Here is a 21,755-nt window from a genome sequence, read left to right as displayed (position 1 = left end):
GCTTTTATTGTGGTAGTGGGGAGTTCTTGGTTTTATTGTAACTAATCCCGGTTTTGAAACATGGCCAGGAATGACTGATGTGGCCTTCGCTTTATCCTGTGTCATAAATAAGCTGCAGTGGCAAGTATTTACCCTACTCAAAGATCTCTATACCCGCTGGCACAGACTCCCTGTGGCTCTCCGCCAAGGGAGATCCAGGGCTGAGTTTTGGGAAAAGACCCACTTGCTTGCATGGAGGTGTGCGTGTGTGTGCACGTGCGCGTGTGTGTGTGTGTGTGTGTGTGTGTGTGTGTGTGTGTGTGTGTGTGTGTGTGTGTGTGTGCGTGTGTGTGTGTGTGTGTGTGTGTGCAGGCCAAACAACAGAGTCATTCCGATGTTATCAGTTATTCCTTTTCACATCTGATTCTGCCTGTTGATCTGGTTCTTTATCAGTGAAGTGAAACATACACTCATACTCATTTCAAAAATGAGATTAGCTTCTTTCTTTAGTATGTTGTAGCATTTACTTGAAATGTCAGGTCCTTTGGCATATCTACGTTACAAACACACTTTCCTACAGTCTTTCTTTGTCCTCCTCTCTATTGGTTGACTGAGGTCAATGAGAAATTTAAAGACCAGAAATGTCACTTTAGGTTATGACTTTTGATTAAATTAAAATTCCTGCAATCTTTTGTACTTGATTTTCAAGTTGACAAATTAAGCTTTGGGTTAGAGGAAAACTGCTTTATGATAGAGCATTTTATTAATATTAATACTGTAGATTGTTTGTTTAGTTTGTTTTTTGTTTATGTTACAAAAACTACAGATATAAACTTTTTTCAGCACAGTTCAAGTTTTCTCACTCATGTGAGAGTAAACCACATTTTAGACTGTTTGTTAGTCTGCCTGCAGTCAGTTATGTCATCCTCACTTATCCCAGGATGTAAGTCATGATGTCATCCGAACTCCGTAAAAACAGTCCTTTCACATCTGGATTCAAAAGCAGACAGTCTGAGCTAAAAGTCTTCAAGGGGCTCAGTGAGCATTTATCCCCAAATATCTGTGAAATATTGTCATTTTTATAATATTTTTAGTATGTTTAGGTAAAATAAGTTTTGTTCTGTCTGTTCTTGACCCTGTCTGTTTAGGAAATTTGCCATCGCTTATAAAAGGATCTACTCTTATCCGACCAAATATATGTAACTACAACCATATTGAGAATTCTACTGATTATTGTCTTTATTAATTGTTTGATCCAAGATGTTATATGAAGAAAAACTCTCATTACAGTTTCCTAAAGCCCAGGGTGTTTTGTCCAACGAACTTTCAAAAATCCACAAATATAAATCCACAGAAAAAAAAACAGCAGATCTTTGTATTTGAGAAGCTGGAATCAGAGGACGTTAGACATTTTCGTAACTTTTCAGTTACCTGATGTATCAGCTCTGAATACTGTAAGTGTGTTTGTCTTCATTTGTTGGCAAGATACTGAGACGGAGTCACACAACAACACACGTCACCTCACACAAAATCAGGGTCACTTCCCTCTTCCAGTGAAAGGCAATAGCTCTTCATTGAACTATGTTTTCTTCTTCCTTGTTCACTTTTAAAAATGACATACACTTCCTGCTAAACTGATTTCTTTCCTTCGAATCGGATAAAGTTTCACAGGTCTGCACACAAGCCAATACACAACTAATTTTCAAAAACCTTTCTGACTCTTGCTTTTGTGACAACTAAAGGTCTGGCACATAAAAATCATGTGGTGTTGTGCTATTTCAGCCTGACATGACTCCACTCCAGTTGTTGTTTTGTTATTTTGTTTAACCACAGTCCAATTCCACGTCGGGTTTTAGCTGCGGCCTGCCACAGCGAGAGAGAGCAGGTTCAGAAAGCTGGAAGCATGCACTCTGCAAGTATTTGAATTATGCCATTGACGTCAGCACAGTCATAAAGTAGACGGCTGCCCTTCCCCTGAAGTATTCCCTTGCCAGCAGGCCTGTTCAGCTCAGCGCAGATGGATTCAAACGCTCTCTGCTTCACAGACCGGCTCTTTTGTTTGGGTATTTGGGAAGCATTTGGACCCCCTCTCCCTCCCCTGCCAAAAAACACCACCATTACTGTGCCCTCTTTGTGGAACAGGACAGAAAGCCGCCTCTTCAAAGTTAATTCAACGTTAGATACCACCACTTAAATTAAAATCCTCCTGGTTATTATCAACAAAGAAACAAAACAGGCAAATCATGGTTTGGTTATCATTACTCTGCGGTAACATGGCTGATTTTTTGGCGGAGGTAGCATCCAGATTTCTTTGTTTTTTCCAAAACTGATGTTAGGCCGTGAATGTCACATGCCCATTTAGTTGTTACTTGGGGGGAACTTGTATATAATCTTGATTCAATCAGGAAGTTTCATGTTGCCAAACACAATCAATCTTGTTTTGCCTGCTCACCAGTGCCAATAGTCTTTATTGGCTAAATTTGATTTTGTTATGTGGTCTGGGATACACACACACACGTACGCAGATACACACCATGCTTACCCATCATGAGGAGGCATGCTGTGTCGAGGTCATTTGAGTTTTGTCTCAGCTGGTCTTCATATGTTACTGGAGACACTGATCCTTCGTTGCACGCAAACTCCTTCGTCATTGAACCCCTCTGGTGCCTTCCTTCGCTCCACTCATCAAGCCTGCTCCGTCCCGACCCAGACCAGCCTGGCTTGGCTCCCTTTCAAGGCCTGCATACTAAATACGGTCTACATATTGTTAATAAAACAGTCCTGTTTTTCTTGGCAACATTTCAACAACAGCTGGAAAAGTGTTGGGGCCAAAATGATTTCTTGCTTGGCCCTGTTAAAATGTTATTGATATATCAAAGCCAGAAAACCAGAAGAAGCATGACACGCAAACCCAGCTTGTCTTGTTACATATCAGCACGCTGAGGTTGTTTACTTCCTCATTATTGGAAATCAAAACCTGTAAAAGTGATCTGAGCCCTGGTTTAGAAACCCCGAGAGAAGCTGTAGGACCTTCCACATTGTCAGAAGGTAAAATTACTGAAAAGATTCTACCTGCATAAAAAGTTAGGCAGCCTAAAGGGCTGATTAGTCTCATTTACAGCAACACAGACCCTTCAGATCTAACAAAGGCCAGTTCTTTCACATTCACAATAAATGTAATGGTCTCACCTCCCTGAGTGACAGATGAATTCATCCATAGGGGACTCCTTGTTCACATCTCCTCGGGCAAAACATTTAAACTGTTATGTGTCTGAGGCGCCGCTCCTGCAATTTGACCCCACCTGCTCTTTGACCTGTCTTGTGACATGTATGACATAAGAGTAAAATACTGTGTGTCATGGGAACATAGCTTGAGGTAACATATTCCACATGGCAATGCAGTAGAAATCCTAAAATGCATGCATTGTCCCAAGAAGCCCACGTATGCCTATTTATTCATGGCTCCTCTGAACAGCCTAAATATGGTCGAGTGTCAGTTGTCTTGGCTGTGTTTGGGCTCCATGTGGTCAAATACAAGCCAACTTTGGCATGTATATTTTTGCCAAAACTGGCCGGGATTTAGCTGTTACAGATAGAGGGTTTTTCAGCTAAGACATGGCTGCCAGCACCAAAACGTGTTTAGGCACATTGGTTATCAACTCTTGGCATTATTGGGCATTGTAAACACAGGCCTATGCTGATTGAGACATGGCTGCAGAACGAAATGGCAACCAGCACCAAAACGTTTTCTGGCACATTGATAAATCTGGTGCTGATTATGCGTTGTACACATGGGCCTATCCCGGCTGAAATACAGCTGCTGGATGAAATTACTTTTCTTTTTTTTCAAAAAGTTGATTTTTCAAAGGGCTACTTTTATTAATTTCATGGGACTTTAGTTTCATCATATCATATATTCAAATTAAATGGTTAACTCACTGATTCAGACCAAAGTCTCTGTCAAGTTTGACTAATAGCCTGGAATATAGCGATGTGGGAGTTCGTTTTCTGTTCAGACCCAGATGAGACAAAAATTAGCTAGCTAGAGCCCCCTTTGGTCCCTCTGCCTCACTAGGTTGCTTTCTTTGGTAAGAGAAGACCTCATCATCTCAAGGAGCATGTCAAAAATATCCATATTACTACAGATTTACATCCCATTTATTCACCTAAATATCCCTTCCCTCTCTTTGAGGTGGTTGTACTGTTTGTTGCTTCCAATTTCGTTGGTCTTGATATTTATTTTGAGAATTAGTTCAATAGTTTTGGAAATGAGCGTATTCACCTCCTTGCTAAAAGTAAAATGAGAGGATACATAAAATCTTTGTATGTACGACGAGTAGGAAGCTCAAGCAAACGGTTGGCTCAGTGTGGCATAAAGACTGGAAATAGGGAAAAACAGCTAGCCTGATTCTATTGAAAGGTGTCAAAATGTGTCTACCAGCACCCTTTAAATTAATAATATTTAACTTTTTGTATAGTTTTATTATTATATCGTTTGTTTAGTAAGTGCTATAGCCATCTGCCAGCTGCATATTTACTGTACAGATTTAAAAGTGGTATTAATCTTCTCACCTAATCCCTGGCAAATCGTTCCTCAAATGTTTGAACTATTCCTTAAGAGATCAGTTTACCAAAGTGACAAAACAAAAACATGTTAAACACATTTTCTCATGTATCCAGTGGTGCCCAGCCATGGTTCTACCTTTGGTTTTGTTTGCCCAGGTTTACAGATTTTCAAGACTGAGATGTTGGCCATTACTTCATGGGGAGTGGAATTATGTTTGCGGGACATTAGAATCCTGCATTTAAATCTATTAACAGCATCATTTATTTCCAACAATCATACCCTTGTTGCTGAAGATAATCCCCAGACCTAACTATGAAGTCACTATTATATTGGTGGACAGTAGTTTCAGTGTTGACTGTGTATTTTGTGGATTATCCAGTGAAACAAACATGGTTTATTGGAAAAAGTTGTTTTTAATGCTTTGACCAACATAAATTAAATTCTCCTAACTTCATTTTATGACAGAAATCTCAGAAATGTCAATTTAAGTCAGAAAATATTGTGTTTTGTATATAATTTAGGTAAATTGATCCTTTAGGTCGCTCTGTATATGGGGAGCCTTACATGTCAAAAAATGTAGGCTTATGTGCAAGTCAGAAAAACTATCAGAGTCAGAGAAATCAATTCAGTGAAATTCAGTTTGACTTCATGTGTGATCAGCCTTTTCTTCTGAGGCAGATCGGGTCCAGCAGTAGCAGCTGCTGCTCGCTGGCCTATTCTGATGAAAGTTTTCTTGATGATTTTAGAAATCTGTGCTCACCTGTGACATCAGATCCAGCCCTGCACCAGCAGTACACGTCTGTAATCATAACTCGAGACACTACTGTGATTCCTAAAGAAAAAAAATAAAGCATCAACAGTGAGAGACGTTTGGCAGACTGGGTTCATGGCTCCTCTGATCCATGCTGATCAACCCGAGGGGCAAATGCCAGTCAGTGTGACAATGAGGCCCATTCAGCCCAGTCGGTACTGTCGCTTTCAATGTGGGAGTTCACCTCAGGTAACACAGACAAAGCCTGGTCTGTTGCTGTGTGTTTGTGTGTACGTGGACACATGTTTGAGTGTATAGAAGCTGAGAGTAAGAGAGCGAGACACTGTGGTGAGAGGAGCCGAGGGGGGAGAAGAATATGTGAGAGTTTATTAGAGCAGGAGTCAAAACAGATGGAGAGAGAGGGGGATAGTGCAGCTCAAGGACAGGACAGTGTTGCATGCACAGGTCCACAGAGTTGCTGATAGGACAGACAAACCACTTCATTGACGTCTGTCCATTTTAATCAGAGACATTGAGTGACATGTAGAAACAAAACATTTAAGATTTTAACACCAGAACATGACGACCTGTCAGATAGCGGTGAATACAGTGTGTAAGACAGAGGCAGACGCCTCGTGCCTCGACAAACCTTCAGACCCTGTGATGTCAGACCGTCTCTGAGCTCAGCAAAGTTCTCACATTTACCTCCCACATGCGTAAATCACACTGTATCTCTCAATGTGGGAATAACGTGTGCAAGAATTATCAACATAAGTGTCAGCAGTCTAATGTGCAGGCATGACTTAGTGGAAAAAAACTCAAACTAAAAAGCATATTAGATATGATGGACCTCCGTGTGGCTCAGTTGGGACAGAAGCCCTATTTGGGCTGAATTGATTTCTGGTACTAAAATATTTGTCATGCTCCACGCTACATGAATCATCACAGATGACAAATTACAAGAAGTTACGTGATTTTCCAAGGAAGTCAAATTCTTCATTCTAGACTCAGTAATTAAGAAATGCAGTGACATTATTTTACAGCATTTTAATATCCAGTTAACAATTTCGGTTATATTTTGCGAGCAAAATGCCAATATTTAATTTGGTTCTCTTTTTCAATTGTTAGACATGTCTACTTTTCTGTGTTTTTTCCTTTCAAACTGAGTATTTGGGGGTTTTAGACTGTTTAAAACTAAACGTGAAGATCTCACCTTTGGCTCGAGGGGATAGTGTTGCTGGTATTTTTCAGTGTTCTTACAGACTAAACAGATGATGAATAAACAAAGGAAATAATTAATTGATTATGAAAGTAAGTAACAGACCTATTTTCGTGCACAAAAAAAAAAAAGTCTGTCTTGATGGGACTTAAAATAATAGATGCCAAAACACAACAGCTTTCTGGGAATGAAATTAATACTGGAGGAGAACAATCACACACATATACACTCCAGGCAGGATTAAAATCACAGCTGAGCACATTGGGTATTGCTGCAAAATCACCCAAACTGCTCAGAAATAATAATTATATTCGATGGGGCTCAAGAGTCACATCCATACTTTTATAGGCTTTTATCCTAATTTTTCTCACTCCTCCTGGATTCAGACAGTTTGAATAATACTACAGTCACTCGCTGTTTTTACAAGCTTTCTGCAGGGGATCTGGTATCACTAACCAATCTTCGGGGTACGTAGACATTACTTAAATTTATGGCTTTCTGTGTTGCCTTCCCACTGAGCTCCACAGTAAATCAGACAGGAATGTGTACATGTGTATGTTATAGAAAGGGCAGGGAACACTGTGTCCGAGGAGAGCAGTGGTGGTTGGGAGGGTGTATAAGGAACCATAAGACACATGTATGGTTGTTACATGTGACCCCAGGTACTTTTTGAACAAAGTTTTGTGGTCAGAACTGACTGTTTAATAGTTTAAATACAAGCAGAAGAGCCACAACTCAGACTAGAAGTCACTTCAATGTACCCCCCGTTGCTACACCAGAAACAACAAGTTTAACAACACTGAGCTCACCTGCAAGCAGCCAAGCAAACATTTCCTGCTGACAGCTACTTTTGTCATCACAATTACAATCCATCTCCATTTTAAGATTTTCTTTTTTTAAATGTAACCTTAATTTAAAGGAATGTTTCGACATTTTGGGAAATCCATTTATTCGCTTTCTTGTTGAGTTTTATGAAGATCGATACTACACATTTCTGGAGAACCCACTAAACATATAGAGTGCATGCACAGTGGATCATACATATTTTAACAAAATATTTCACAAAACTACACACTGGCAGCACACCTGACAGGCCAGCCTTTTCACTTATTCGACACTGTGCATTATTAGTCCTTTTTATGTTTCTGTACTGTTCCATGTGAATATTTGATACAAGTGGACTGCGAAATATGCTTAAAATGAACTTTTCTGCCATTACTGTGGTGGCATTTATATTTATCCATAATGAGATGCATTTCCTTGTGTTTAACACCAGGGACTACTCTGTAGACTTAACAAAAACCACAGATGCAAAACCAAACTGTGTGGAAACGAGGCATTGGACAAGGCCAGACTAGTGAGCTGAGCTAATCGAGTCCCGGTTCTAGCTCAATATGATAATATTATACTTAAGACACAAACACGAGAGTGGTGTCTAGCTTCTCCTTGAACTTTTGGCACGAGAGCAAAATTTTCAAAATGTCAAAAACTATTCTTTTAGCCAGAGAAGCTCTCTTTGATGTTGAGGTTGACATGCAGGGGAGACCAGGCCAAAGAGACATCATGAAAAGTTGTAGACAAAACAATACAAATTGAGTTGAATAGACAAAGTACCACTAAAAAGGAGACTGAAAAACTCAAAAAGAGCCAAGAACAGATCAAAACAAAAGTTTGTTTACCGTAGAAAGTCAAATCTTCAATCAGGCTAATTATCAGTTCCCTTGGTTTATTTTCCCTCTGCAGACTATTCCAAGTGGCTGCAGCAGAAAACATAAAATATGTCTTTGCATCTGTGACAGAAAACTGATATACAAACTTGTAGCTGTGACACAACTTGAAGCAGTTATGCTTTAGCCTGATCGCCACATTACAACACATCAGAATTCTTAGTCTGTGAGTCAGCCTCCCAAATGTGTGACAGTGCTGCTTGTGGAGGGTCCCCACATGAAAAAGGCACCAGTGTGTTTTACCAGTACTGCATCCCAGAGCAATCAATTTTTCCCGGTACGGCTCCATTGATGTTTTACAGCGAATTCAAGTGGGGAAGCATGTGCAAATCCTCCATTGCAACATGGAACGTCCAGTCATTATTTCTCTCCCTTCTGTTTATAATTCACAACTGCAGGGCAACAAAATCCTGATACCATTTATTGAAACATTATTTGCATTCCGCCTCCCTGTAAATCAGATAAATGAGATCTAATGAAACACAGAGTCATGATGTCACTCTATCACTTCTCAGAACCCGCCTCACCGAAATGTTTCAAGCTACTTTTAGGGCCACATGACATGCTCCTAAACACACAAACTCTGCCATCGCCCTTTATTCCCTCTTTTTCACAATACTCATCAGTGACTGATTTTGAAATGCTGTGCATGTGAAGTCATAAATCAGCTCATATGAGGTGGAGGAGCAGCACTACAACAGCCCTCTGCCTCATCAAACCATTTCTGATCTTTGATAGGAAGTGTTGTGTAACCGCACAGTGGGTTTCAGCTGCGTTTCTTGTAAAACTGTAGATGTCACTGCAGAATGGTTCACCCTTTGACTCTCTTTCAGGAACCTGGCACTGCTGCTGACTGGCCCACGTCAAACTTTGGTTTCTCTTCAAGTGTTTGTGGTCTGTTTATGCTGCTTTTCTGGAAATGGGCCACCTCACCCTTAAAAACCTTAATGTGTTGCATGATGAATGCTTACTCAATCAATTAAAAGCAGAAATTACTGTGAAGAGAGATGAAAGAGGGACTGTCCTCAGATAACCTCTTATCCTGTTTGTTTGTGAGGGTGTTTGTGCTTGTAGATAATCTCCGCAGATGATTTAACCTCCACAGTGCAGTATAGATTAAGCCTCCTGATAAGAAACTGCAGCCCTTCTGCTCTGCTGCATCCAGCATCACATCACAGGAAACTGACTCTGTCCCCACGAGAGGATGACAGATGCAGCTGTCTCACACACAAACACTGCTTTAACTCCTCTGGTCTGACGTCCTCTGGGGCCACTTGTCCTTAAATAATCTGATAGCAACATATGCCATGTGCTGTATATGTATTCTGTGGGTGTGTGTGCACCTGCTGCTGCACAGAAGAAGTCTCCCATAAAGTCCTGCGTCAATAAATTGACAGCGCAACAGGTTTTTTGAAACGCCATAGAAATCAGGGAAAAATAAAGGAAAACAGAAAAATTATTTCTCAAAGTAAAGGATTTTGACACATGTAGTAATTAATAATGTCATACCATATATATCATTCTTTTGGATTAAAAACTGAAATGCATCACTCCAGCACCTTAATCTTTCAAAGGAAAAACAATCAATGACTCAATGATGGACACAATAAAAGGAACATCTGTGCAACTCATTCAGCTTACTGTTAAAGCAACAGTTCACCCCAAAATCAAAAATATATATGTCTCTTCTTACCTGTAGTATAATATATTAATCTAAATTGTTTTGGTGTGTGTTCCTGATTGTTTGAGATATCGGCTGTAGAGATATCTGCCTTCTCTCATATGTAATTGAACTAGATGGCGCTTATGGTGCTCAAAGCTCACAAAATAAAAAAATAGAAAAATAATAATAATGGAATTAAATAAAATTTGAAAAACTCAACAGCAATGTCTTTTTCCGGAAATCATGACCCAGTTACTCGAGATAATCCACAGACCTTGTTATGAGCAGTTTCATGTAGGAACGTTTTTCTTTCTATCCAACTATACCCACCAACCATATCAGTGCCGAGAACGAGGCGTGCATCTACTCATGGACGAGAGGTGCTTGCAACAGTGCTTGGTGTAAACATGTCGTCCTCCTTAGCTGAGCTGTTATGTTGGCTAGCTCAGTGGTGCTATGTAAGCTAGCAGTAGATGCATGCTTCCTTCTGCGCAGTGAAACAGCTGGCAGATGTAGCTTGTTAGAGAGAAAATAGTTCTGACATAAAACTGCTCAGAACAAGGTCTGTGGATGGATCATGAAAGAGACATTGCTGTTGAGTTTTTCGAATGCAGTTTTTGGCACTTTGAGTATCACAAGCCGAGTACCATCCAATAAAATTTTATTGGAGAGAAGGCAGACATCTCTACTGCCGATCTTTCCAATACTCTGCATCTCACAACAAAACAATCTAGGTTGATAAGCAGCACTACGGGTAAGCAAAAAAAAAATGTATTTTTGATTTTCCGTTGAAGGGTCACACTAGGGTCATATTTTGTGTTCTTGTTTTGGATTTCATTCCATATGTTTATTGGAGATTGACCCCCCCCCTACAAATTTACACAGAAACCATTTATACATTTGTTATCGCCGATGATTTTCATGCAACAAGTTTGGTGAAAGTCTCAGCAATGTGCTAGTTTTGGTTTTTGGACTGTTATATCTTTGGCTGGGAGTGGTGGTACTGTTAACTGTGGGAAATAATGTATCTTCCTACGTCGTTCCTACGTTTATTGAGCTGAATATTGAACAGAGAGAGCTGACCTCATATCCTCAAACCCCTGCCCTGCCTCCCTCAGCTGGAAAGTACATGTTTGTGTCTTTGTGTGTGAGCTCAGTAATGACAAATTTCAGTTGATGTATATGTAAAGTACTAACTGGTGTGTGTGTGTGTGTGTGTGTATGTGTGTGTGTGTGTGTGTGTGTGTGTGTGCGCGCGCGCGTGCGCGCCTGCGTGTCTGACTGTTCAGCACATGTGTATGTGTGTGTTTTCCTGTCTGCCTCTGTGGGACGGACACTGTAGGTCTGAGTGCTGATCAGAAAGGTCCTTGTGTCGGGGTGGAGGCGGTGGAAATCCCCTCTTAACATTGTGGTGTTGCTGTGTGTGTGTGAGTGTGTGCGTGTGTGTGTGTTGGCTTTTGAATGCTGTTTCCCTTGGTCCATCTGAGGCCATGCGAGTACAGAGCAGACTGCTGTAACTGAAGTAATTGATGGTATGCAGCAAGCATGCATGCCTCTTCTCTTAAAACAAGTGAGAAAATAAAAGCATGTGCTTGTTGGAAATAATCAGGGATTTTTGAACTGTAATTCCTTGATGACCTTTTTCTTATATAATGCCTAGTGAACACTACATGACTTAAGCCCCGATTTTTGGTTCACTAACAGTTTTGGAGGTCCCTGACAAAAGCCCCAATACGGAGGCAAATCGGCATTGGTTTGGGGCTTGCAAATCAGTGTTCAAGCGCTAGGTGTGAACTGTTTGAAAATGCAAGCCAAGCAGCTTGTTGATGCAGATTCCAGACCTAGTAAAGACCAGATGATTCAACCTGCTCTAGATATGCTAAATATCTGGACCTATCAGGGACCTGTCAGTGAGCTACAGCCAATAAGAGCGTAACACACCTTGGGGAGGGGTCATCTTTAACAATAGCAAATTTACTGTGAATGCTACATTTGCAACATGGACCAAAGCTGTTGTTGCCCCTTTGGAAATAAATGTTATGAATAGTAAGTACGTGTGGAAGGAGGCTATTTTGTGAAGACGAATGCCAACAAAAAATTCTTGTCCAATTCCTGTGTCACTTTTCAATTGACAGAAAGGACTTTGGAGAGCAGGTATGCTCATCTACGATTCCTCCTGTTGAAATATCTTGTAGTATGTGAATCCATGTAGCTGGTCAGTCATGCAATGTGAAAAGCACAACGACTTCAGCGCTTCCAATTACAACACAGCAAGTTGTGTAGTGTGAGTAGTATAGTGATCTGACAGCTTTGAAGTTGTGTAAGTAATTGTCTAAGCATTAGACACACAAAGATAAAGAAAATCAAAGCAGAAATATGTCATTGTGTTTTATGCCACAACCTAACCTGTCTTGTAAATTTTAAATGTTTTGCATCCTTTTAGAGAGTATGACCCTTTACAGACATTTTTATTGTTTCATTAATCTTGTCTCTTGTACAACTAATCTATAACCCTGTTGATTATTTACATATTATTGTCATGGAAAGGCACAATCATCCAACTGCTGTTTAAGTTCTCAGAAACAGCAGAGCCAGTAGATTTCTAGCAATGACTTGGGTTGACTCATCTGTCTTTTAGCTGAAGAATAAAAACAGGAACTGGGATGTGTTTACTTTATGTTTATTAACATGCCAATTTTCTCTGAAGTGAAGTATACAAAGCATAGACTTTAGATTCAATGGTTGCTCTAAGTATCATAACAGTATTGAGAAATAGCTGCAAGTCACTGTCCAATGCTTTCCTGCATAGCACATTAAATTTGTTTTTTATTTGACTGGTGGTGAACTGCACTGGAGTAAAGACTGGTATTGGCTCTGCTTGCCAGCAGGGCAGAGATCAGAGTAAGACTGTTATACAAGCGTCATAGTTAAATGGATCTGGCACCTACCTAGAAAGTGGTTTCAGTATGTGGGGACCCACAAGAAGTTGGCCTTGTGACCATTTTTAGGTCCTGACTCACTAAACCAGATTTTGCAGTGCTGTAGCCATTTTTGTGGGGTTTGAAATCAAAGTCATGAATGTGGTTTAAAGTTTAAGCAATCAATCTAGCAATTCAGCTTTACGGTTGACACAGCCTCTCGACCACACACATAAACACACGTCAATAATAAGTGAGCATCTTTTGTTGATCATATCAGCACCATCTTGCCCCAAACTGTTACCCAATTTAGTTTTGTAAAAATATTATAGCTTGAAGTCATGTTTCTCTGTCAGTTTGGTATCACAACTCTTTCCAAACACTACTGTACCCATCAGACTTAGCAACTAGAGTGAACAGATGAGCAGCAACTTCCGAGGCTGAAAAGAAGCCAACACGGAAGCGCCTTAAAGCTGCAGTTCCTTTAATGGCCACATGAGGCTGGCTCCAGAGTCAGTCCCTTACTTTACAACAGAAACATGTTTACAACCTGGAATAAAAAACAGTTTTTTGAACTCACCCTTTTGCATTTTATCAAGTTGAATAGTATGAAGCCACTGGTAGGACTGTGTATCACATTACCCACATTAGCATGGATAAAGATAAAAAAAAAAAACGGCTGCCTCATGCAAAACAGAGTACTTTAACTGTTGCAAAAGTGGATGAAACACTGTGCTGCGATTGCTGAATTCAACTAACATTGACCCAGAATCTAAAAGTTAACCGACTTAAACTGCTGAATGGATTATTCAGCTTTCACAAAGCATAATCTTTTGTTTCCGCTCTTTGTAAACAGTGCTGTATTTTAGGCTTTGTGATTGGACGTTTGTTCCTGAAATGTTTTTATGGAGTCGTAATCGACTTTCAAGTTTTTAAGCACACAGTCTTTGTACCTTTTACTTTTTCTTATCAAAGAACCCAAAATTTTTTACATACCACTGTTCATCTATCACACGGATGATTACAATGTAACTGTATGAGGGATTCATGCTGTTCAACAGCCCCTCTCCCACTGGACAAAAAAACAAAACAAAAACACTACAACCACCAACATCTGGTCTTTCTATTTAATGGGAAAAAAGGTAACATTCAGAACAAATTCAGAACTGCCAGATATTTACTGGCTCCAGCTCTGGTGCTGATCAGCACCAATCAGCAGTGATGGAAACATGACACCCAGGTGGATGCACTAACTTTAGACCCTTTGCCAGTGCACCACAAAATATGGTCCAACTCGGTCCAAGCAGTGCTCGAAAATCATTCAAAAATAAACTACACCAAGTTTAAAAGAGATTGAATCAAAATAGAAGTAGTCACTGTAACATTTTCACTGGCCTCCAGGCTGGTTTCTACTGTTTACTAACCTGCAAAAAACAGAAAGGTATGTAGTCTACTGGCAATGGGAAAGGAGTCTATTGCCTATTGTTTTTAGAAACTTTAGTGGTAAAACAAGTTGAAAGACTTGGATAGACTCTGACTGCTGTTCACTAGAAAAAAAAAAAGGACCACTGCTTATTAACAAAAAACATACTTTTTTACTTTTTACCATTACTGCACACACTAAATACGTTGCTGTCATGAGCTATTTTAAAGGATGACAGTCTGAGTAAGTCAATGTCCATTAGCATGTCCGTACAGTAGCCAAGATCACTTACATGTTACTTTCTGAGTTTAAAAGTTCAATTGAGAAAACAGTTCAAGAGAAAAGGACCTCTCTATGCTTTTGAAAAAACACAAACCACCTCAAAAGTGTTGAATACGTGGAAGAAACATCTCAAATGAGTGTAAGCCCTTTTGACATCAGACGCTTGTGCCGTTAAACTAAACACACACTCACTCACTCACTCACACACACACATTCACTTCCCTCATCAGAGTGAGGGAAGGCTGTGGGCAGAGTGCCAGGTGCCTCTCATGTTTGGGAGAGCAAACATGCTCGTGTCTTTGATGGATAGGAGATCAGAGCAGTGGACACATTCTACGTGGCCACGCTAAGGTTGCCGCAGTGCACACCCTGCTGCCATGTTGTTCTCCGCAGCTAGGAGACCCAGGAGTATACACAATGCAGGGGCAGCAGGCGTGTGTGTGTGGGCATGTTTGTGTGTGTGTGTCAGTCCGACCCCAGCGGCCACCTCATCACACACCCCCTCTGCTTTCCACTCACTCCAACCTTGATGTGCATTTGTCCGAAAAACACAGTTAAACCACAGAAACAGGGCTGGAATACTGACTGTAAATTCATGCGATAATATTTCAGCATGGCTACAACTCACTCTTGTTTTTCTCTGTCCGGTAACAAGTAGGAAAATAAAAATCATCAATAAAATCATCTTCCAGACAGATGTTAGAGATTTTGACTGTAGATATTTGCTTACTCCTGTCTTTTATTAGAATCAGCCTTTATTTACATTTCACCTTTTCTCTTTTCTTTTTATCCTTCAACTATATTTGATCCAGATTCGTTTTTTAATATAATGGCTTAAATATGCTGGTTTTAGGATGACGCAGGGGGTGGTGGTAAACTTAGTTAAGCATCAGTAAACTTTCTGTTTTTCTTAGTTTTTTTGTTTTTCTAAGAAATGTGTGTGTGTCCCTTTGTAACATACTGTGTCACCTCTCTAAATTTGGAGGGTGCCAGTCCATGAATGCAGCGCAGCCGGATCTCTCCACGTTTTTTTCCCCCTCAGCAGCAGTTTGTGACTCACAGGGTGGATAATTTACCTGGTTATCTGGTCAGAGATGATCAGATCAGATCAGTGTATAAGAGGAGCAGCTGCTGCAAGTGAAAACAAACTTTTAAACCCACCAGAATGAGCGGTTAAGTTTCACTTTAAATGAGCCTGGCGATCTGTTGCTCCATTTGTGCCCAGAGTACACTCTGCGCTGAGAGCGTGATGAACAAATAACTTAACAGTGTATGTATTTTTTAACAGCACTCCTGATGAACAGTGTTACAGTGTGCAAAAATAATCTCAAATGAAAGTAACTGGTAGTTGCAGCCAGATTGTACTTATACTATGGTACAGTATGACTGAAAAAACAACAAAAAACAACAAAAAAAAAAAAAAGAAAAAAAGAAAGTGAGCCCGTTCAACAAAGAACAGCAAAGGGGATTATTACATAGCGACATGAACACCAGGGATGTTGCTTAACATTACGGAAATATTGTTCAGTTCTGGTAAAACTGATACCTAAACCAGTTCCTGTAACTTTGTGTCTGTCCTACATTTGTATGTGGTTGGGCCTTTGACCTACCGTGTACACACTGCAACAACAGTAACAACACCACAGCAGCTGTTATCATTTATGAACCAGACCCAAATGATAAATGATAAATGTTCTGTATGGACTCATTAAAACATCAAGTGGGGCCCCACAAGAGACTGATAGGCCCATTACTATGTCTGTGTCTCAACTCCCGTTCAAACAAAACAGTTTCACTGTCTGCGGAGGGCAGGAAATTAATTCAAAGTTAACACAAAAGTTTGGTTTGGCATGACGAAAGCTTGTGAGTGTAGATTTACAGGTGTCTGTTTGCTTCCTGTGAGGTGGGGTACAGTGCGTCTGCTAGGGGATAAAGGGAAGGGGGGGGTGTATCTTGTTTCCTGCTCTAAGGGCTTGACTTCATGTAAATAAGCCGCAGATTGTGGGGGGGGGCACATACGCACAGAGAGTGTGCCAGAGCAAGTTCAGGTCCTAGCTTTCCTCTGCTCTGCTGACAGCTGTCAGACAGAGTCCCACTCACTCCCCACAGCTACACCTCCTCATGATGAAGGAGCGCTGCAGCCGGGTAACCATTCCCACTCCTCAGCAGCAGCGGCAGCGGGCACCCCGAGCGGGACCTGTGGGTGGATGTTGCCTGGGAGTGGCTGGGCAGCAGTCAGGCTCCATGTGCTCCATCTGTTCTGACAATGTGTCTCTGTGTGCCGGCTGCTTGTTGACAGATGAGGCGTACCAGAAGCTGGCCATGGAGACGATGGAGGAGTTGGACTGGTGTCTGGACCAGCTGGAGACCATCCAGACCTACCGCTCTGTCAGCGACATGGCCTCCAACAAGGTAGGAGAGGCTGCATCATGTTTCCTTTTTTGATTTTCTTGTTGTTCTTTTTCATCAGTGAGGAAAATCCTCAGGGGTACAAGGTTGCCTGCATTTTTATCTTAATCAGAGGAACATTTTTGAAAAATGTTCCATTGATTGCAAATGTTTACACAGAAATGTTTTTTAAGGGTGTTCCTGAATCTGAGCAGCAGAGGACTCTGCGAGGAGCACTAATCCTTTATCATAATAAACACATGAATGACAGTGTACAGATTCCATAGATACTGTATCTGTTAACACACATGAACTAAGCATGACCTTGAGCAAAGCCAACAAAGTTTGAACATGTGCAGTAAGAAGAGGTTTGCTTGGTAGAGGCTGCAGGAAAAAACAGTGTTTTGCATTAGTGCTGTCGGGCTGTAAAGGCCACCTGTATGATTATGACTGCATGTAACGCATCAGCTGATTTCTGCCTGAACCAGCATCAAGCCCCATTACATTCTGTTGTTTTTTTTTCTCTTTGTGCAAGAATAGGTTGACTAAAGGAAGTGAGTTTATGTGTGTCTTGGCCCGTTGTGGCCCTGTTTTCATCTTTCCTGTAAAACAACTTTTCACTGTCGACTGGTTATTTTGTTTCTTCCGCGTCACTGATTGTGAGTGATGTGCACCAAGGTTCAGTTCCTGAATCTTTTTTTAAGTGACCCCTTTACCAAATTACTCACTGACAGATCATAATACACAGCAATATCTGGCTGTGTCTTCAAGGTTTATGAGTAATCACTTGATTGATTCTACTATCATCTGTACTCTTTATCTGGACATGCTTCAAAGAATTACTGCGCTGTTAGTTACCACTTCAGTCGATTTAAATGGCTGTCTAACCTTTATTGTTATAATCATCATCGTTACTATCTTTGTATGGCCCTTTAAGCCTTGCTAACCCTATTATGCATGATAACATTATATTCTCATTACTAAAATTGCACCCATTTTTGTACAGTTTAATCCCCTATGATGCAGTAAATATTATAGGAGCAAACCCTCTGATGGTGGCATTGCAACAACTATCTGTTTTTCTTATTTTCCTTTTTTAAAAATGTTTTTCTTTGTGCAAAAATGGTGAAAAGGATACGGTTCGGTGTCTCTTACAATTATTTTTGCTCTCTTTTCATCCTTTGTTTCAAACATTTTTTTCACCGTTCACTGGTCATTCTATTTCTTCTGTGTCATTGATTGTGTGTGATGTGCACCAAGGTTCAGTTCCTGGTTCTTTATGTAAGAAGTAGAAGTTGACAGACCATAACAGAAATTGACACCAACCAATATTTGGCCATATCTTGTAGATCCCTTGATTTATTGAGCTTTATCTTGCAACAGACTCATGAAGTTTATATCTTAGAATTAAGAGTAGTGCTCATGTTTTTAATCTTAAGTAACTTTGTTGTGTCGATGTCCTGTGTATGACATGGTAATGAGGTGACTAAACTCTAAGGAGCAGGTTGTATGATAAAATCATGGTAGAAAATGTCAGCGTCCTTTTGATAAATCAGTTTAAAACATTAAGCTGTGCTGACCCATTTATCCACATCACAGATCATGAAAACTGAATAATCCATAGTCCATTTGTTCAGTTAATTCTGTCTCTTCCTGATTTGCATCTTTCCACTTCTGTGTTGGGTGGCCTCCTAAACATGTGCATAATTGACTTAAAACCCTGCATCTGCTTGGCTCCTCTCGGCCTCTCTCGGCCCAAAGACTTTACATGACAGCAGTTTTAGAACTTTTTAGGTTTTTTGCCTTTACTCAGATAGGACAGTGTAAGCAGTAAAGGGGGAGAGAGAGGGGATGACATGTAGCAAAGGGCTGCAGGTTGGAATCTAACCCGCAGCCACTGGGATGCCCGCTCAAATATCTTTTTTTTTTTTATAATGGCAGGCTACAGTCAAAGTACTTGTTGCGCCACAAAGTGCAAGGAAGTTTTTATATTGCAGTACCACAGTTGGCCACTGGGGCAACTAGCCATGGCTCTAATAGCTGGATAAAATGATGCCACTCAGACCTGCTGCCCATTTGTCACATGGCCACTCCTGGTACTGTAACAACAAAATTTCCTGTGATCCAAAAAACATTATTCCCATAGACAAGATACCTCCTTTGCATTGTGATTGTTCAATCCATGAAGGTTTTGTAAAACTTTTCCAGAGTGATTTTTAAAGTAATTTTCATCCCAATGACTGGAAACCATCTTTGAGTCCAGTATCCAGTTCCTATAATGCTGAGTATTTGATCCTAACTGAGACTGGATGCTGTAACACAATTAAAAACACCTTACACTGCTGTACAGGGTGACAGCTCAGAAAAAGTTACAGATTTCAGCTACTTTGTTGACTCAAGTCTTAAAATACTAAACACTTGTTTGTATTACTTTTTTTTCCACGGCCAGAGAGCTTCTCCACAGGCTGACTGGCAGCTGTGAGTAAGAGAGAAAACAGTTTGTCAAGCGAGCCAAGAGGATAAGCTTGTTATTTCTCATAAAATTGGACAACAGGATGTGAGGGATCCCGCAGTGGGTCAAACACAATAAACTCGAGAGGAAGAGAGAGAACATTTGTGTGTGTGAGGGATCCATGCATACCCCTGGGCAGAGTGACTCTCTCTTCCTGTCTCCTTCCTGATCCCCCGCGCTCTCTCCAGACGACAATAGACATCCCATCATGCCCGTTTGGATGGTTAATGGTCCTGTTTATTTATCCCGTTGCTGTCGTCATCTGGACACACATCCAACACTGACAGTCAGCTGGACTGGCTTCAGTTTGGACACATGAAGACGACTGAATAAATACTATTAACCACTTAAACAAACAGACATTTCAACATGAATATAAGGCTACGGGACGACTGAATCACACAGGAGACTCAGACAGTAGAGAGAAGACACAGTATATCCATTACAATGTGATCCGTTTGGGCTTTTTGTAAGAGAATAAAAAAAATAGTTTGTTTTTTTACTATATTCATAAATGCAGGAAAGCTGCTGGTTCATATCAGCCCTCATTTGTGGACTGTTGGACACATTAAAATATAATTTTAACACTTTTGCAATAACAGAAAAAAATAGGCAGGATTGATTTCAGGAGCCTCCCAAAGTTAAGAAATCCCAAAATATCCTAACCTTGGAATAATGAAGGGGCAGTTCTATTCTGCTGTTTTCCAGGAAATACTGCAAAGCAACCAATAACCAACATCTGGGGATGAAAAATTAAGTAAACATGGAAGTGCCAAACAAACAACAATTCCTTGAATTGCCTCTTGACTGCTCACCATTGTCGACCTGTTGCTAGGCTGCTGGCGTTGTTCAGGAAGGAGTTGTGCTTAGACAGAAATGGTGACACAGGCGTACAGTGGAAATTTTAAAATAAAGCAGTGGGTAACTTACATTAAAAAAAATAAGATACTTTTTGTCATATTTGCTGAAACTGTCACCATATTCTGTTAGTAGTAACTGTTACAGATAATCTGTGAAAACTCCTGTTTCTCTGCCACCTCCTAGTGCTCCTATCCAATAAGATAAAGGAAAACAACCAATCAGTGCCAGGAGGAGTATGCTCTCACTGATTGGAGCAAACTGCCCAGCATATGCAGTGATTGACACTGCATAATAGACACCTCCTGTCTCTGTTTTTTTTTTTTTTAAACATGTTTAGTGGATTCTTGCAAATGTCATTAGGAGCATTATGAGGAACCAGAAGTAGATGACTTTTTTTTCATAGATTTTTTATCTCGTGCTACTGTCAGTATGTATTGGCAGTCTAAAAAAGAAAAAAATCATTACCTACTACAGCTTTTAAAATGACGACATGTATCAACGTTTTCACTGTGCATCAATAATATTGGATCATCTATCACTGAACCAATTTATTGATCCAGAACAATGTACAGTTACACCTCTTATCCCTTCAGCTGCTAAAATAATCAGAGTAACACAGTGCAAAAACACAAAATGTTGACAGTAGTCTGACTTTATCAGAATGATGTGGTCTGTATTTTTTTCATCTTTGCAAAATATCCTGAAAAATCCAGCTTTCAGAATATTGTAAATTCTGATTCGTTTCAGCCAGTAATTAATGTTTTTGTGTAGAGAATTAAAAGTCCTGGACATAACTGAGCGGAGCAGATCAGGTGGCACAGTGTGTATTCACTGAGCATTATGATCGTCTCTCATTGATGTGACTTCAGCAGGTGAGGATGTTCCCTGACATGTAACCATCTGATAAGGACTCCTCCTTCATACATGTCTGTCTTGCTCACCTGGGCTGTTTGGGTCTGTGTGAGTTTGAGTGTGTCTGAGACTGTATGGGTTAATCCCATTGATATCTGGGCAATCTTACTCCTGGCTTTGTTTCGACAGTAAGCTAAAACAGTACGCAGCTGCTACCTCTTTGTCTTGTGGGCCATTACCCTCGATTGACTTTAATAACAAGAACATGCCAATCAGCTAATGTGACCGCAGGACTACCTGTTGTGTTTAGGATGGAAAAACTGTTATTCAAGCTGCGGCAGAGTATGAAACATGAGTACAAGGGAGGTGAAATTGGAGAGTGTGCTGCTGTCCCTTCAAGGTGAAGTGCAGGCTGTTGCTGCTGAGGACTTACAGTACGTGACTGTCCTCGCTGTTATGTATAACTGACGTAGACGGGTCAAGGCCTGTTGTGAGTTGGAATATCCTTCTGTGTCGAGGCTCTGGACCTTCTGTTATGTGAAACTAGGGCTGAAATGATAATTGGAGGACACATTAGTCAATCGGCAGAAACATTTTGGTTACCTAATAATTG

General features: G+C 40.5%; 1 protein-coding gene across 4 annotated transcripts in view; it reads left to right on the top strand.

Annotated features, from left to right (window-relative positions):
- pde4ba (phosphodiesterase 4B, cAMP-specific a) overlaps positions 1–21,755 on the top strand; it is a 197,608-nt gene that overhangs the window by 158,550 nt on the left and 17,303 nt on the right. For all 4 annotated transcript variants that reach the window (XM_088077550.1, XM_088077551.1, XM_088077552.1 and 1 more), the window contains one exon: positions 16,829–16,941. In XM_088077550.1, the coding sequence (XP_087933676.1) occupies positions 16,829–16,941 (113 nt within the window). The remainder of the gene's footprint in view (positions 1–16,828; positions 16,942–21,755) is intronic.

The sequence above is a fragment of the Plectropomus leopardus genome, chromosome 5, assembly GCF_026936395.1.
Source record: "Plectropomus leopardus strain MGB_pleo_1.0 chromosome 5, ASM2693639v1, whole genome shotgun sequence".
Taxonomy (NCBI): Eukaryota; Metazoa; Chordata; class Actinopteri; order Perciformes; family Serranidae; genus Plectropomus; species Plectropomus leopardus.
The sequence above is the reverse complement of the archived record's forward strand: the minus strand, read 5'-3'. Positions and strand labels throughout refer to the sequence as shown.